At 40.3% G+C, this 18,206-nt stretch overlaps 1 protein-coding gene across 3 annotated transcripts in view; it reads right to left on the bottom strand.

The window, feature by feature from the left end:
• The window catches only part of ABLIM2 (actin binding LIM protein family member 2), a 229,014-nt gene that overhangs the window by 53,928 nt on the left and 156,880 nt on the right, over positions 1 to 18,206 (bottom strand). For 2 of the 3 annotated variants that reach the window (XM_078148720.1, XM_078148721.1), the window contains one exon: positions 6,670 to 6,771. In XM_078148720.1, coding sequence (XP_078004846.1) covers positions 6,670 to 6,771 — 102 coding nt within the window. Of the gene's footprint in view, positions 1 to 5,149; positions 5,204 to 6,669; positions 6,772 to 18,206 lie in introns of all 3 variants that reach the window. The other variant, XM_020992129.2, reaches the window with a different exon arrangement.

The raw sequence follows: 18,206 nt of genomic DNA on the forward strand, positions 1-18,206 counted from the left end.
AGTTGTCAGCTCTGCTCAAGCACAGCTGTCTCCCTTATAACACTCTCTAGCAGTGGCAAGGAGCTGTCCACAGCTGTAGCTCATCCAAATCAAAGGGAGAGGGGTATCTAGAAAGACTAGATACAGGCACAGTCATTAGGCTGAATGATTAAAAAGGGAACTATAGCTTTTATATCATTTGGACACTCAGTTGCTTGGATTCTTGCCCAACCATCTTAGACCAGGTTTGCCTGTTTTCACTTCTGAATGCTAGATGGTCTTGGGGACAAGATGACCACTAATGTTCCTCTTATATTTCACATTCCGTTGCATTCATGATCCTGCCACAGGTACCTGTACCAACCTGTGATACGTGGATCTTGAGAGTTATTTTTCTTATGTGTGGCTCCTGACTTTTTACTACTGGGCTATAGCTCACCCTTTTGCTTTTAATAACAAAAACTGTCATTCACTTCTGACCTTTTACTACCAGAATCATTATTGTGGCAGACAGCCTCCACCCAGATCCAGACTCAGATTATTATGTAGATAAATAGAGGAAAATAAGTCCCTTTTCATACTAAAAAAACTACTAACTGTAAGCAACAACCCTTTTATGCACATGTAATTTCATATTTAATAGTATAGAGGGCAAAATATTGATAGTATTGACTTTTCTGACATTATGTGGAACATTAGGTTTCTGTTGAACATGTAGAAGTGTTGAGATGAAGGTTCTGAGAGATAATGACAATAGTGGTTATGTTTTCCCCTTTGAATCTTAATCATAACATTTTTAAAGTGCAAAACAGCTTATTAAATGTGGTAATTATAGAGTAAGAAAATTTTCCTTCTTTCTGGGAGCTCCAAAATGCGCCTCCCGTACTCCCAGACTCTCTAGATCAATACTGAAGGCATCTAACTAAATAATTTCAAACTCCTAAGTGTTCATGCCCAAATTAGACTGAAAAATACTTCATGAGAGTTTTCAGTTCCAAGGCAGGCCAAGTCATTGGTCATGTCCATGCCTGAATCCTCATTCTCTTTCTCAGCTGGTCTGTTCTTTGCTGTAAAATCCAGCTGAGAGGAAAAACTGGAAACCCAGCTTGCATTGTTTGTCCATTGTTGTTAGGTCAACATTCAATGCTTTCCAGTGTGGTAGGAAATCACAGGACTTCGAGCCTGGAAGGCATCAAGGTTGCCCTATATTCTGGTTCCTTTATTTTTAGAGAAAAGGAAACTGAAGTTCATTGAGGGAAAGTGACTTGCCTAAGGTCATAAAAAATAATTAGTAGAGTCTGTATTCAAACACAAGCTCTCAGCCTCTAAATCTAAATCTCCTTCTAGTGCATCACTCTTTTGTGTCACTAAGAGCTAATGTTCCTGTTGTTACCACAATATGGCCATTCTTTTAAAGTGGTGATTCACTGGGACTCCTGAGAACAACAATTTCTAAGCTTCAGACAGCATGGCACTTTGTAAGGAAACTATGGCAACAGTATGGATGGGTGTGTTTTACACAGCAGAAGATAGTCCTAAGGTTAAATCTAACTTTTTTATTAACTAAAAGAATACACTTACAAAAAAAAAAACTTTTGTGACAAGAAAATAGAACAAATAGGACAATTTGCATGTCTGAAAAATAGCCATTTCCAGGCAAAATTCTTGTAGGACATCAGACTTTAGTACATTTCTCACACAGAATCTGGGTTTTTGTAACTCAAAAGCAGTTCTAGTTTCGATTTTCATACTGCTGCTCTAACATGCCAAGCTAGTTTTTTAAAGAAAAGAAATAAATGTCTTCCAATTTGATTTCTTCAACAAAAGCACTGCCAGGGGCTATTGGCTATTCAGCTCAGTGAGAAGAATCGTCTTTCGTCTTCCTTCTGAATATGAAGACTGATCAATTTCCCTGCAGGAACTTCTCTAACTGATGGGGCAGTTGAGTGGAGAGTTAAAACCGAACCTAAAAATGAACAACATCCAAAAACTTTACTAGGCCACAAAACATCTAACTCACTTTTCCTGAGATCAGTTGACACAGCTGGTTTTGGCATAAGTGCTGAGTGGCAATCTCCAAGGCCAGCTTTTACACACACACAGATGTATGTATATGTGTATGTGTATATGTGTATACATATATGTGTGTGTATGTATACTTTTTGTTTGTTAAGGTCCATTAACACAGACCATTTCTGGACAGCCATCAGCAGCTTATGGGTTTCAAGGCCAACAACCAACTTCAGCTCTCCAATGGAGAATCTCTGGGGAAGAAGGATACATAAGAGGGTACAAAGAGACACTTGGCTACAGTGCCCAGCTAGGAGCTGCCCTCCCTTGGAAATAAGATGGTGGACCAGGATAAACATTTCCTGGTGCCATTATGTTCTGGTCCTGCAGTGGAAAGACCAATGGACTTAGAGTCAGAACACTTGAGTCCAAGTCTTGGCTCTCAGATTCTTACTTTCCTCATCTGTAATACTTATATTACATATTTTACAGGGTTTTGTGAGAAAAGGTCTTCATAAGATCATTACAGTATACAAATTATTATTATTTCTAGCCTCTTTTCAGCTTCTCTGAGAAGTTAATACAGAGTGGCTACTCTCTGTACAGTGTAAAGATATTTGCCTGGGTGGATTCTGCACCTTCAGTGTCTAGGTCTTATGTGAAGTTTGTATTTTCCTTGGAGAGAGTCCTTAGACACTAGCTCAAGAAAGCTAACTTTTCTTATCTTCTGGGTCCCTGGGAAGGAGGAGATAACTGGTCTACGTACATAGTAGCCCTGGTAGTGTGGGTATATCTATGTGTGGTAAGGGGAAATGGAAGAGGGATGGATTGGTCCCAGCTGGTTAAGGTTGGGGACTGGGAGAGTCAGAGTTGATGATAAGAACTGGCCATACATGTTTTGCTAGGCTTGAGTTCCAAAGTAAAATCAGCAGACCCAAGTTTCCCCTCAATAAAAGTCTTCAAATCAAAGGTCAGGTGGCTGTTTGTTGGACACTTTGCAGAGGTGATCCTTATTCAGGTGTGGGTTGGACTAGAAGGCTTCCCTGGTCCCTTACAATGGATATTCTGAGGCTCTATAGCAAATGTCAGATACCCAACTTAATCCATAGCCTAATTATTTTTTGCCAATAATACGTACAATAGCACAAAAGAATTTGGAAGCTCTGTTGGCATTTAAAAAAATAGATTTGACCAGCATTTAAATAAAAGACAAATTAATACACAGATCAAAAACATGAAAAAAGCTGGATTTAGAATTTTTATCCTTCAAACTCCACTCTTCCATAAAAAAGTCAAGGAAATATATTTATGGCTTTAACATTTCATATCTTTTAGATTACTACTTGACAGATGAGGAACTTGCCACCCACATGAAGAAACCCACTTAGTGTGATGCAGAGAGAAGAGCACTAGACTTGGAGTCAGGAACTTGCATTTGAATCTAGGCTCTGACACTCCTGGGTGGCCTTGGGCAAGCTGCTTAACCTCTCTAGGCCTCAGTTTCTTCTGTCAAATAAGGGAACTGAACCAGACAGTTTCTAAGATGCTTTCCAGTTTTAATTCCTGAGATCCTATGAAGGTATTGTTAATACTTTTTATAGCAGGACTGTATGTTTTGAGGCTCTTTGCTCAGAGTATCTGATGAATCTCATGACTCAATATCCTACACAAGATTTTGGAGTTAGAAGAAACCTCAAAGGTCATGTGGTCCAATCTGTCCTAGAATAAGAATATATTCAACTCAGGCATCCTTGTGGGAAGACGTTCATTCATTTATTAATTGACTTTTCCAGGCCTCAGTTTCCCCATCTGGAAAAGAAGGACTTGTACTAAATTATCACTGAGGTCCCTTCAATCTGACATTCTATCTACCTTGCTTTAAAGTCTGCTTCAGCTCTAATACATAATCATTCTATGATTCATTGATTGAAAGAGAAGTCTGGAAGAAGCCACTGTCTGCAAATTCACACAATTAAAAATATATATATTTTCCTGCTTTGGAAGAGGAAACAAAACCTTAAGCAGGGCACTTGTGCAGCTGGGGAGAGAACAAGGATGCTAATTTATAGCCAAATACTTTATTTTGGCCTCAAGTGGCAAGAAATAAATTGAGTGAACTAAATCTCTTCCCTTATTCCCCATTTTTCCTCTCACAATAAAGTTAAATTACACTAGTTGTCTATGAAGTCAGTCAATATCTATTTCTGGGCACTAAATAGGTTTTTTTTAGTGGCCCTAAAATATCTTTCCCCCTTCAAGACACAGGAAAAAGGAATAAATCTGTGATTTTATTAGTATTTGGAATTCCCAGGTGAGGAAACTTCTTCTATCAATGCAGGTTGGCACTTTCTCTTCAACTTATAATCTTTTAGAATTTCCCAAAGAAATGGTGTCGAACTCAACTATAAATGTCTTGGTTGCATATTGACTTAGAAAATCATAAATTAATATTATTTATGTTGTATTATACTTTCATTTATTTTGTTAAATTTATCTCAATTGTGTTTTTATCTGGTTCAGCCTTCACTGGGGAGTTTTGTGGTTGTGAGTCTGACACCTTTGGCCTAAAACATTGTGAGGCTAAGTGACTTGTCCAAGGTCCCACCAAAAACCTTTTAAAAATGGAGCATGTGCCACAGTTTCGGGTTAAGATTTTCTCAGATCATGGATCTTGCTTGGCTGGAAATCTAAAAGCACCTTCACATCTGTGCAATGTTGACTTAAGATCACTAATATTCAGAGGTTTGGTTGAGTAACTACTCATATGCTGACTTTCTTTTCCTGCAGTTTCTGAAAATATGACTCTTAATATCCTAGCAGTGACTTTATATAATCCACACTGAGGTTATGTATGCCTCAGAATCACAGGATTTAAAGCTGGTTAAGGTGTCGGCTTAGACAGAATTCCATCCATTTTCTATACATGGAAGCCAGAAAAGGGAAGGGATTTGCCCACGGTTAAATATTTTTTAAGAGGCAGAGCCTTCTGACTACAAATTCAGACCTCTTGCCCTGAAACCATAGCTGCCTTTGTCAAGTTGCAATGATCATTAACAAAACGAAAGAGAACTGATTCAGCTGTAAACAGGAATACAGAAGACATGCAGAAAATAGCAGCATCAACAATGAAAACCTGAAGGAAGAAGAAAGCAGACTCTACCATTCTGTTTGTAGATGGGGGGTTTCCTATAGATGTTATCTTTTACTCCAGAGTCTGAGGAAGAGGAAAGAAAAGAGAGGAAAGAACAAAAGAGTGAGCAAGCAGTTGTGACAATTTCCACTCTATTTCTTAAAACAAAACACAACAAAAAAGCTTCATTCCTCACACAGTTTAGAATCACCATAATGGCCTCCTCCCCACTGAGTAATTTAAAGAAAAAAAGATCCTTACATAAAGAAAATTAAATAGAACATCTGTTGCTGAGTCAAGTCATGTCTACATCATTGAACGTTCCCAGTTTTAAGGTGGCAATAATGGAAGTTGTCAAGTTTAGACATATTAAGCACTTTAAGGCTTTTATTGAGCACAGAAGTTTGATGAAGTAATCCAGCCAGTAACCACGTTTCTATTTCTAGGTGTCTCTAATTACAATTCTTTTACACTTCACAACTTATAAAATGTTTTTCCTACAACTCTACATAAAGACATAGTTCAAAGGCCATTGTCCCCATTTTCCAGATGGGGAAACTAAAGGTCAGGGGTGAAGTGATTTGCCCAAAGTCACAGGGTTAATAAGAGGTGAAGCTGGGGTTTGGACTCAGATCTTCAGAATTCTCTCCACTACATATATCACTGCCTCATTTACTATCGTGGAAAATAAACAACACTTTAGAATTAAGGCTTTAGAGAGCTTTAAAAAGCACAATTATGAAGACAAGTGTGAACTCTTTATGCCTTCCCCCCATTTTGATCCTTACAGCACTTCTGCCATGGCAGAGCAGGAAGAGGAACATAGTAGGTATACTGGCCCTTGGCCAGTTTGGTATCCAGAAATTGGAGGGCACAGAAATAATACTCTACCACCATAAAGGGGGTGAGGTCTCCAGGAAAAAGGGTAGCGTCAGACAGTACCATGAGAAGGGCATGTGATGATCAGGCCAGATATGAAATCCTTCCTGGGGAACAAGGAGCCATGGATTTAATGAGCAGTTCAAAAGAAGGGGGAAGTCAGAAGCCAGGTCAGATCAGAAACTGGAGTTTCTCAGTAATACTAGAGTCTAAGGGAAAGATGGGGGAGTTGGGGAGCCAGGGACAAAACACAGGTGTCCAGCCACGACAATTTTCCCAGAACGAGAAGACCCATGGTCTCAGGTTTGTCTTTTTAAATAATTGAGGCCTTGCCTTTGATAGTGGCAGTGTATATTCTCTGCCCCCTCCTTTCGCCCATTTCTTTAAGTCCATGGGCTGACATGTATACCATGCTCCCTCCTTGTATGGCTCTGCTATGCCCACAAGATACCATAGGAATCCCTTCTCCCCTGACCTCTTCTCCCTCCCCCTCCCCCTTAGGAGGTTAGTAGCAAGAAAAATCATCCAAAGTGAGAGAAGGGGTTTCAGTCTTCATTCTGCCACTCACACAGGAAACTCAAACTCCCCCAAACCCCCAGCAAGATAAGAGGAAACAAACGGACCACGCGAACAGGGCAGCAAGAGATCAAAGCTGAGCCCTGAATGCCTACCTGGCACATGGAAATGTCTAGGAGCCTGCTGATAGGTAGAAGGTGAAGGTTTGCTGTCTGAATACATGGATAAACTGGGAGTGCTCCGGCCACTTTCACTGCCTCCAAAGGGAAGAGCAAAGAAAGCAGATAAAAGGAGAAAAAAAAATGGAAAAGCAGAGTATTTCAAGCACAGAAAGCTTACTTACAATAGGCCTGATCTCCTATCCATGATGCTGGCCAAACTCTGTAAACTTAGCATTTGTCCAAAGTTCGAGACCAGGCCCAATTGACTTGCTAATCCAACATTTCTATCAGATTTGGAGGTAGGAAACCCAGGAACTGTGGCCTATAACTATACATTCAGGTTAAGACAGGGCCCCACTGGCAAACTGCAAAGCAGTAGGATGGTGACTCCTTAGACTATTGGCTGGGCAGTGAAGCTTAGCAGCTAGACCTGATTGTCCCCTTGGGACTTTTGCCCACGTAGCAGACATCACTGTGGGGTTTGCTTTTGATGTACATTTCCCAGATCCAGTAAATGTTTTTTTGTGAATTTCTGAGATTCAGTAAAAATCACTTGAACTTTCTTCTCTGTTCTATTTTATCCAAACACAGTATTTGTCACTTCTCTTAGAGAATCCACAAGTGAATAGCTTCAGAATTTGAAATGGCTATTAGGATCACCAATTTAAAGGTCATTTTGTAAAATCTGAGATCAACTGAAGACCTCAATGGAAAGGATCTCCTACATGCCCAAGCTAAATTGCATTTGGTGTATTGAAGAAAAAACATCCTCCAACTCTACTTTATTTTCCCCATTTTCTTTTTAATGCCAGTAAAGTTGGATTACCAAGTCAAAAATTAATAATGCCATAGCCAATTGGGCAAAAAAGAACCCAGGTAAGGAACAATGTGCCAAATGGATCAATTTACCAGATGTTTGTTTATTTATTTTTTTAGCTAAATAGGAATGAAGTCTAATTTGCTTCTCATCCAATTATCCTTAAAGGAGCCCTCTATGGCATTATAGCACAGCTTGGCAAATTAAAAGTACAGCTCTTATTTGGAAAGGGGTTGGGGAGAAGGAAGGAAAAGGGGGACTGAAAAACATCAAATTGGACTGTAGCAGTTCAAAGCAACTGGAAGCTCCACATGACATTGTTATCCCACAAAGCCTCTGAGAGAACCATTTTAGTGAGGATGGAATGTAGAACTGATGACAGTTAATGGTGAAGCTTTTTGCAAGGACTGGATTCAAGCTACAGCATGAACTAACAGCCCCATGGGAGTGCACTGCCAGCTGATGGGAGGGGTGATAGGGACCCTTGATTTAATGATGACCATGCCCACAGAAAAAGGTGCAAAAACACAGTCGGGAAGAGTGATAGTTGGCTGACTCTGAGCCTCTTCCACCTGGGACAGAGTGGGACTGACCCACTTTTATTGATTATGTATGGGAGTTCTCTCAGGAACTCCATCGCTCATTTCTATTTCCTGAGATGCATTTCTTTGACTTCTATCTCCAAGTTGGAGACAACTGAACTTTCACAACCAACCCTTTCAAATCCATTAGTATTCCTAGCAGTAGAGGTCTAGTCAGACCCCTTGGTCTAATGGATAAAATTGGAAGGATATCACACCATAAAAAGGTTTTTTTGTTTTGTTTTGGTTTTGATCTGGGCCTGTGACTTCACTGGAACAGAGATTTCCTGTTGAAGAAACTCCCTTTGCCAATGCAGATTGTTACCTGCTTTGCAACTTAAAGTCTTGGAGCTGCCTGGGGACACAGAGAAGTTAAGTAACTCATCACATAGCAGATGTACATCACACAGAAGTGGGACCTGAACACAAGTCTTCCTGACTTCAAAACCAGATCTCTATCCACCATGTTAGCTTAGAGATTCCCCACCTGAAATGCTCTGGCCCTCCTATCTGCTTATACAAATCTTATTTCCTGCCAAATAGATCTTCCATATCCAGAGAAAACCTGAGTCAAACTTCAAATAATTTTTTTCTATGTTTTGGTCTATTACAAAGAACAAGGTAAAGAGGAAAGAAATAAAGGTTTTTACATAATGAAAACAGAAATACTTTTACTGAAGTCAGAGATAAGTAGAAAATGTTCAATGAAAATATCAAAGCTAAGTCTGGAAACGGAGCCATATTCTCAGCAAATCTTATTATGGCAAAGAGGCAATGCATTCAGCTCTTTTATACATCTTAAACATAGATCTTTCCTTAATCATTATTCCTCAGAGACTTTTTACCCGTGAAATTCATGCAATTCATGTACACAATCCTCCTTGCATCCCTATTCCAGTTATTCACTGATCTTCAGGTCACCCTCAAAACTTTCTCAGTGACCAGTAGAATAGAAGCTCCTTGAGGGTAGGGACTACCTTATTTTTGTATAAATATTGATTGATTGATTGACTTCAGAACCTAGATCAGATTTTCCCTATACCCTATCCCCTGCCATGAGTTCTTTAATTTCTTTACATCTGACAGTTTCCTCTACTGTCTTGTCCTATTTCAGTCACTGATCAGCAAGGACCACTCCTTATACCTCACCATCTTTTGGAATTGTGCCAACTCTGAAACTCTACCCTCTTACCATAGACTCCTATCTATCCTTCCTTTTCATTCATGCAAAATCTACTCTTTCATCTTGCCAGAATAGCCATTTCTTTGGGCATCACTTTTTCCTGAATTTATATAACCAATACTTCACCTTCACTTGCTGGGGTAGAGATCCCTGGCTGGCTGCTTAAATGTTTCTTTAGTTATTACCTTAAAACATCTCATCCTCTTGACTTTCCTCGATCCCTAACCTGAACATCCACATCTCTGGGTAAACTCCACCATAGATTCCTCATTCCTAATACAGAACTGCTGAGTGAATGAATTAAATCACGAAATTGCAATTCAAGATCTACCAATTTTTGTTATGTAAACTTAGCTAAGTCCTCAATGCTGCTGGATAATCCTTGTACCCTACCTATACCCCCATCAACTATTCATATCATTTCCCACAGCATATTGCAAACTTCATCTTTTTTCCTTCCTAAACATCAAACCTACTTCCAGATCCCGAAAGGAGAATCAAAATAGTATAATGGGAAAGGGAAATGAATTTAGACTCAGAGGGCCTCAGTTTGAATCCTAGTTCTCTGGCTTAACTATCTGTGTGGTAAGCCACTTAACTTTTATGAGCCTCATTTTCTTCACCTGTAATGTTGGACTAGATGACCTCTTTTCAAGCTCTAGATACTATGAGCTCTGCAGATAACTCTGCTCCCTATTTCACTGAGAATACTGAAGTCATTAATGAACATGTACTAAAAAAATGTAGAAAAGATAGAAGCAAGGATAAGCGAGAGAAGATAGATGCAAAAGAGGGGCACCATTCTGAAAGAAGAGGATCTGAACACTAGAGATCACTGGTGGCAATGGATGCCAATGGAAATAGGAGACTAGGTTAGCTACACTGAGGCCAAAGGTTAGATCAAATAAAGGCTCAGATGGTTGCTAGGAGCGGAGGGAAGAGAAGGCAGAAATACATAACTCTCTATTTCCTACTAAGGAGAATGATCTTTGGGCTGGGGATGGCAGGACAAACATGACTGACAGGGAGTTGTAACCAAAGCTAATTGAGTAGCTAGCTACCCTCAATGGCTATCCTCAAGTCACTAGGCCCAGGGACACACTTTTCCAAACACTGAAAAAACAAGTGGTAAATCTCATTACTGAGTTTCTCTTGATTTTATTTAAATCAAGGAAAATGGAAACTATTCTACAGGACGAGACACAAACAAATATTAGTTAAATTTTTTAGAAGAAGGAAAGCAATACATTCCTCAATCTATAGGCTAGTGAGGTTGATTTTCATTGTTAACAAAATTCTAAAACATTATTAAAGGGATAGCTTGTAAATATTTAGAAAGGGAAGTAGTGTTTACTAAAAGCTTTCTGAGCTCATAACGAATAAGTTTATGTTAAAAGAATCTTATTTCTTTTGCTGACAAGACTATTACCTTATTGTGTCAGAGGTATGCCATAAACATATCTTACTTGAATTTCAGTACCTCTCCCAGCCTGGAGCAATAGACCTTTTCTCCAATCAACCATCCAGGTTGTCTTGGACTGGAAATTTTTTTCATTCTGTCTTTTTGTGGGTTCTGCTGCTCTAGAATTTGTTAAGAGCCATTTTTTACGGGTATTTGGAGGAGTTTGGAGGAAAGCTCAAGCAAGTCACTGCTTTCACACTGCCATCTTGGCTCCACCCCAATGACTTGGCTAAAGATCTAGTTAGCATCCTTATCAAATGTGTGGATGACAGATACACATTTTGAAGGACTATATTGGAAGACCAAATATGAATCCAAAAAGATCTTGAAAGGTTAGAAAAATGGGCAAAATCTAATAAGATAATTCAAGATGGACAAGAAGAAAGTTCTATATGAACACAGTAAGAATATAGGATGGGAAGGTGTAAGACAAGAACTTATTGAAAAAAAAAGGCCTAAATCTTTTAGTGGATTGCAAAACCAGGAGTTAACAGTAATTACATTAGAGCCAAAATACCTAATACAATCTTAGGCAACATGAATAGAAGCATCGTATCCACAATGGGAGAGCTCCCAGACCAATCTGGAAATGTTTGGTTCTGGGTAGGACACATGAAAGGATATTTACACATGGAGGATAGTGAACAGAATGGAGAAGGAATTGGAAAATATACCCCATGAGGATCAAAAGAAGAAATTGGAGATCTTTACCTTGAAGAGAAGACTTATAAGGACAATGACTTTGTTTTCAAGAATTCACTCATCACGTGGAAAAGCAATTACATGTTTGTTTGTTTTTTCCTACCTGGCTTGAAAGGACACAACTAGGAACAACGGAGTAGAAGTTGCAGGGAGGTGGAAAAACTTGTACCAGTTAGAACTACCAAAAGTAGAGTGGGCTGCCTTGGGACATAGCGGGCTTCTTCTCACAGGAAGTTTTTGAGGAAAGCAGGAGGATCATTTGTTGGGTATGTTTCAGAGGTGCTTTTTTTTTTTTGTAAAGTGTGTGTTGGACGAGGTGGCCGCTGAGATCCCCACCAAGTTGGACATTCAGTAATTCCGTGGCATTCCCAAGATCACACAGTTATGAAATATCATCCCTAGAATTCCAACCTTGGAAGATTAAATTCAAATTTAGTCTATGTGGATTCTCAACAATAATAAAAGTAGAACATGAAAATAGTACCTTAGAGTTTACAAAGTCTTTTTCTCATGACAATCTGTGAGCTAGGTAGTAGAAGCATTATTATCTCCATTTCTAGATGAACTAATGAAGACTCAGACAGACAAATGACTTGTCTAAGGTCACATAGCTGGGAAGTATCAGAGCTAGGACTCAGAGTTTGACCAAACATGGTTTTCTGACTTCTTGCCTGTTGTTCTTGCTACTTCCTTTAGCAGAGGATTTGCCTTTCCCCAACTGCAGAAATCCAGAAAGTTTTTCAATTATATTTTGGAATTTTTTGAAGAGCTTACAGGGTCAGGGCAAATTTGGAGGAGGTCTGCTACTACAGGAGGAGTACTACTAGTCTACAAGGGTTTGGTCTCAGCTCTGCCATTATAGAGCTACATGACCTTGGCCAAATGATGCCAGATCTCTGGGACTCAGTTTCCTTATCTATCAAAATGAAGGAACCACTTTCCTAGCTGCTTCATGGGGATCTTGCTAAGAGCAAATGAGACTGTGAATGGCTTCTGTGTATTTTATTTGGTTTCTAGTTTTAATTCTGTTTTGACTCATCAGTCACAGCAAACAACCTCTCCAACATGAGACCTTTCCATTGAAAAACAAAAGTTAAGCAACAGCATTTAATGTGATGACTAATACACCGTGAGCAGTCTACCTAACTCTCTATAGCTTCTATTTACGTAGTGCGTTAAAGTGGAAAAATTGTCCCACTCATCATAATCATGGGAGTTGGGTAGTACAAGGATTATAAACCCCATATTTACACAAGAAGGAAGGTTCAGAGTGGGGTACTGATTTATTCAGGGTCACACAGGTAATGAGGCTCGGGACTGGGACTTGAACCCAAATCATCTGACCAATGTTTTTTTCTTCCCATTATATCATAGCTGCCCGCCCCCCCCTTGAAAAAAAAAAGTGCCATAGCAGTGAAAGGGTTATTATTTCCCTTTGCAGATGACCCATTTGGAAAGCAAATAATAGAGAGTTACTAAGTAAGAAGAGTTTCTGTTTGGAACCTTTTATTCCTAAAGAAGAACAAAATTCCTAGGCAACTCTCCCATTGTGAGAAAGTGGTGGGGCAGCCCAAAGCATGTTCCAAAACCTTTATAAACTCAGGACATTAAAACTGGAAGGAAAACTTAGATGCCATCTGATTCAGCCCCACTATTGTACAGATGAGAAAATTGAAGCCCAGGGAGGTAAATTATAATAATTATAATTACACATTTATATAGTGCTTTAAGGTTTACAAAGCATTTATTCATAATCTTGTGAAATAGGTAATACAGGCTTTGTATTAATAGCACCATTTTACAGATGAGGAAACTGAGGCACCAGTTAAGTGACTTACCCAGGGTCACAAAGCTAGTAAACATCAGAGCTGGAGGCCCAACTTGGGACTGACTCCAAGTCCGATGCTGCAGGAGGGAGATTAGTTTCACTAATTTCTTCAAAATACAGAATTCAGTCTAATAGTTGGAAGCTACAGGGAGCCAGATTGCTTCTCAAAAGAAAAAAAAGAAGATTAACAACTGTCTACCAACCACTGTCTAACAGTGAGGTTTCCTCAAAATATCCCTCTAACAGGAAGTGTTTGAACACTCAGTGCTGAGGAGGGGAGCCATATTAGTTAGACAAGATAACTAACCTTTGAAGTTCCTACTAACTATTGAGATTCTATGACTTCATGTGGCTATGAACAAAATAAAATTTTTAAAAAAGCATTTAAAGAAGATGTTTAGCATAATGTAGCCTTAGCCAAATACTCCTCAGGAATAAGATTTGTGTAGCTTGGCACCAAGCCTTCTCAGTAGGCATTGCTTGCATTAACACTGGACCTGGAAAAGCCAGAAGAAATATGTGCAGTCTAAGATCTGCATGGCAAGAAATGATGACCTTGGAGAGGCTCCAGTTAGCTGGACATTAAGGAGGAAGAAGGACTGCTACCTTCCCCTGAGGATTTTTATATTAGGGACAGCTAGTGTCTTTGGAAAAGTATGGTTAACTGTGTAGTTGGGGTTTCAGGAAAACATTTGGGACTCAGGGAAAAGGTTGCATTTTCTGTCTCCTATCCCTGGTTTTGTGCATTTTATGTCTTATCTTTCCTTGATGTGCCATCCTGTGGGAAAACACCTGGGGGAGCATTGTCTTGTTTCTGTATCTTCCTTCTCTGAGGAATAATGAGTACCGTGGCTGTGCTTGGAAATGTGCTTTCCTCCATGAAAATTAAGGATAGTATTCTGGTATGAGTGGCACTGTGGTGATTAGGTCCAACCTGTATTTTTAACATGGTGAATGTTTTGAGACTCTACCCTCCCACCCCTGGTCCCCCATCACTCCCCAGGAAATGGTTGGTTGAGGGCACCAGCTTTAACACTATTATTTCTATTGCATGTTATCAAAGTCAATGAATTCAAATTTAGAGCCTCTACTTTATATCACCCAAACACAGAGCTCCTCAAAACAATCTGGGATGGGGGATGGGGAGGGAGATGGAACAGCTCGCTCTATTGCTTTCTAAGTGCCAGAGGTGTTAACTGCACACTTAGGCACGCCATGTATTAAGCTGTTAAATTAGCCCGAGGGAACCCTTTGTGTAACTGACTGTTGGCCAAACACCAAGGGCAAATTGTGATGGCTGCATGGGAGAGTGGCAGGTAGCAGGGCATATTTGTCAAGTAAGGTACAATTAAGTCAAGAGGACCTGCTGGGCCAATCAGCCGCAAGTCAAGAGCGCTTGTCTCCTGCAGCCCAACATGCAGAGCCTTTCACAAGGAAAACCTTGGAGAGCAGCAAGTGCCATGGATGCCAATGTGACGGGGTCACGCAGCAGAACCCTAGGTGTGCCAGCAGTAGAGTGATAGGCCACATCAGCCTCTCAAGGGCAGGGTCTGGTCCTTATTGCTCTTGGTGCCTTCTCTACTGCCAAGCAGGGGGCCTTGGGGGAAGTCAAGATTCATTCAGCCTTACGAAGATAGTATCAGGATCTCACTAAATGTTTTTCTTGAATAAACTGAGCTAGCTGACTTCTTGAAACTCAAGTGGAAGAGGGGGCAAACCCTCTGGGGCACTGGACTTAGAATCAGGAAGACCTGGGTTCACATCCTCTTTCTCAGGCACTTGCTGGATGTATAATCCCGGGGAAGTCACCTGACCCCTCTAAGCCTCAGTTTCCTCATCTGTCATAACACTTAACTCACAGCTGTGCAGATCACATGAGACAATAGATGACATGCCTTTTGAAAGCACTAGAAAGGACCCTAGAAGGTCATTGAGTCCAACCTTCTCATCTGACAGATTAGAAAACTGAGACTCATTGAGGTATTGACTTGCCTAAGGTCACATAGCTAACAAATAGCAGTACTGGAAATAGAACCTGGACCCTCTGACTCCAAACCCAGGGTACTTCAGTGTCATTGGAGCATGCTGATTCCTCCTCTACTTGATTTTCTGTCTAGGACTTATTTGCTTCAACACATCAAGGCTCCCTGATTTCCTTAGATTCAGGGATTCTTCCACCAATACCAGGTACAACTACCCCACCCCTTGACCTTTATTACTTCCAAAGACTCCTTCACCAGTTGAGCCCACCCAGGAATCCCTGAAGGGTGGGGACTGTCTTATTTCTATATCCTCAGAGTCCAGTACAGTGCCTGACACACAATGGGTACTTAACTAATGCTGAAATAAAAGGAACTGGTGGTGAACTTGCATTTTGCTAGGTTGGTCTTTGGGCGACAGATCCCCTAAGTCCATCTGGCAGGGCCAAGAGACACCAGAGTTAACTCGGAAGTGACTTGGATACGTTCAATAATTGATAAACATTTATTAAATGCCTACTATGTGCCAGGCGCTATGCTAAGCACTATGAATACGAACACAAATAAAAAACAAAGACCAAGCCTGCCCTCAAGGAGCTTATGCTCTAAAGGGGGAGGACACACAAAAGGCACCTGAAAAACTAGGGCTGAGAGGAAAGAAGGTACTGGGTATGGGGGCTTGATGGAGTTCCAGGGAAGTCCCATAGCAGTGTAACTGGGAAGAAATGGGGAGAAAACTTGTGCTGGGCCCCCTCCTTAAATGAAGGCCCTGGAGCCCCTGGCCTTCCTGGCATTGGGTCCAATCACAGGCCTACTGATGAGAGAGGATACAGCATCTGAGGAGGAGGTCTGGGCAAGTTTTGACTTCGAAAAATTCAGGCTTGGGAAGAACTTCTATTCTGAGAATTCCTTCAGGGATGCCCACCCACTCTTCTATGAATAGGTGATATGAGTGCTTTAAGTACAAATAATAGAGCCACAGCCAAAGTTTAGAAGGAAAAAAAAATGGACAGACACAAATTGACAATGCACATCAGAATCTCTGCAGCTGCTTTTCTGTCCAGTTTATGCTATTTTCAGCAAAACCAACAAACTCCTCTCCTCAAGAGACTATATATGGTCATTATACATTTGGGAATCAATCCGTCAACAAGCAGTTATTATACACTTACTATGTGCCAGGCACTCTCTTAGTTGCTGGAGAAACAAAGGCCAAAATGAAACAATTCCTGCTTTCAAGTAGCTTACATTCTATCAGTAGAGATAGTATGTACATACATACGTATATGTGTGTATATGTATATATATACATATGTACATACACATACATATATATTTATACAAAATAAATCCAAGGGGATTTTGAAGAAGAGGTCACTAGCAGGTGGCAAATGGGACTGAAGTCAGCAAAGAGCATATGGTAGGGACTGCAATTTGTATGTCACCTTTTGGACACTTTCCTTGGATGCTTCCATCTAATTAGGACCACAAAAACTAAAATAGTCTGAGCTATGGGCCAACTGACTGAGCACTTCCACTTGAGACTGCAGGTAGAAAGGATATCTACAGAAGGGAGGGGAAATAGAGATGCTATATAATTGATCATCTGACCACATTAGTATTTCCATCCTAGGTCAGCAGTTAGGGAGGATATTTAGAAGAGGTAGTCAGAAGTAACAGAGCTGGTGCTGGTTCAGGCCCACCCATACCTGTTGGCAAACAGAGAACATGTTCAGAGAGCAGCCAGGTACAATTCAGAGGAGTGCATTTCCGAGGCATTTCTGTTTTGATTTAGATGTGGAGGATGGGAGCTAAGAAGTTGGAATTTTAAGAACATGAAACTAAACAAGTTGAATCACTGGCCTTTAAACTGACAGATAAGCTTTCTGATCTGATTCTCTCTGCAAACATTTTTAATTTTTCTCTTGAAGTTGTATTACTTAAGAGCCTGTCTATCAGTACCTGTGTCTGTGTCAATCCATAGCCATCTGACAGTCAGAAAACGTAAAACCATATATGAAGAGTGTAATGAAAACTATGCCTTCTCTTTTTGTTTTAAGTTTCCTAGCCTCATTTTTTCTGCCTTAATATCGAGTAGTTTGAAGTGGAAGGGAAAACAAAAACAAAAACGAACCTCAGATGAGGTTGTGGATATGGCCAGGGAGCAATGACCTAGAGAATTTCCCTCTTATGTGGTGATCTATGGCCCTCCTAGTGACCTTCCCATAGGAAGGACATTAGGAGAGTTGTAGCATTCTAGCCAAAAATACGTCTGTTCATCCATCCATCCATCCATCCATCCATCCATCCATCCATTTATTTATCTGCTTATTAATTTTTTGACATTTATTTTAAAAAATTTTGAGTTCCAAATTCTCTCTCTCCCTCCAGCCTCTCCCCTACCAGTTGGGAAAGGAAGCAATATGATACTCATTCATGTGTTCACTTATGGAGTTAGGATTTTTGTACATGGTTGAGGACATATGATGACAGAACATGGACACAGAGACCCGATGAAAATACGTTCCTATGTTCACCCTCTAAAACAACGTCTGTGACAGATTTGTAGGATCCTGGCTTTTGAGGATAGGGCATCACGGCACTTCAAAGTGGGGAAACATCAGTTATGAATTTACTTAGGAAAAATGTAAAATTCAGAACAAACCTTAAGTAAACGTTAGGTTTCTATACAATAATAAATAAACATGTTTCATTTCCTGGAATATGAATCTGCCCTGCCTGGGAGGGTGGGGGGCAAAGGGGGTGGGATATCAAGTGGCAGAGGAAGAATAAAACTAGAAAATTGTGTCTTTCCCAAGTGGTTTCTTACTTTAGAAATTTAAGAATGGAAAATTCAAATGCCCCAAGCAGTTAATTAGACCATCACCATGTTGCCTAATGCTGAGTGTGCCTCACTCAGGTCAAGCTTAATGCACTCCTTCATTTGTTCCTGTGTGCCTGCCACCCTCTAACCAGGCA

This window comes from Phascolarctos cinereus, unplaced genomic scaffold (genome assembly GCF_003287225.1).
Source record: "Phascolarctos cinereus isolate Bilbo 61053 unplaced genomic scaffold, phaCin_HiC Scaffold_9;HRSCAF=440, whole genome shotgun sequence".
In the NCBI taxonomy this organism is placed as follows: Eukaryota; Metazoa; Chordata; class Mammalia; order Diprotodontia; family Phascolarctidae; genus Phascolarctos; species Phascolarctos cinereus.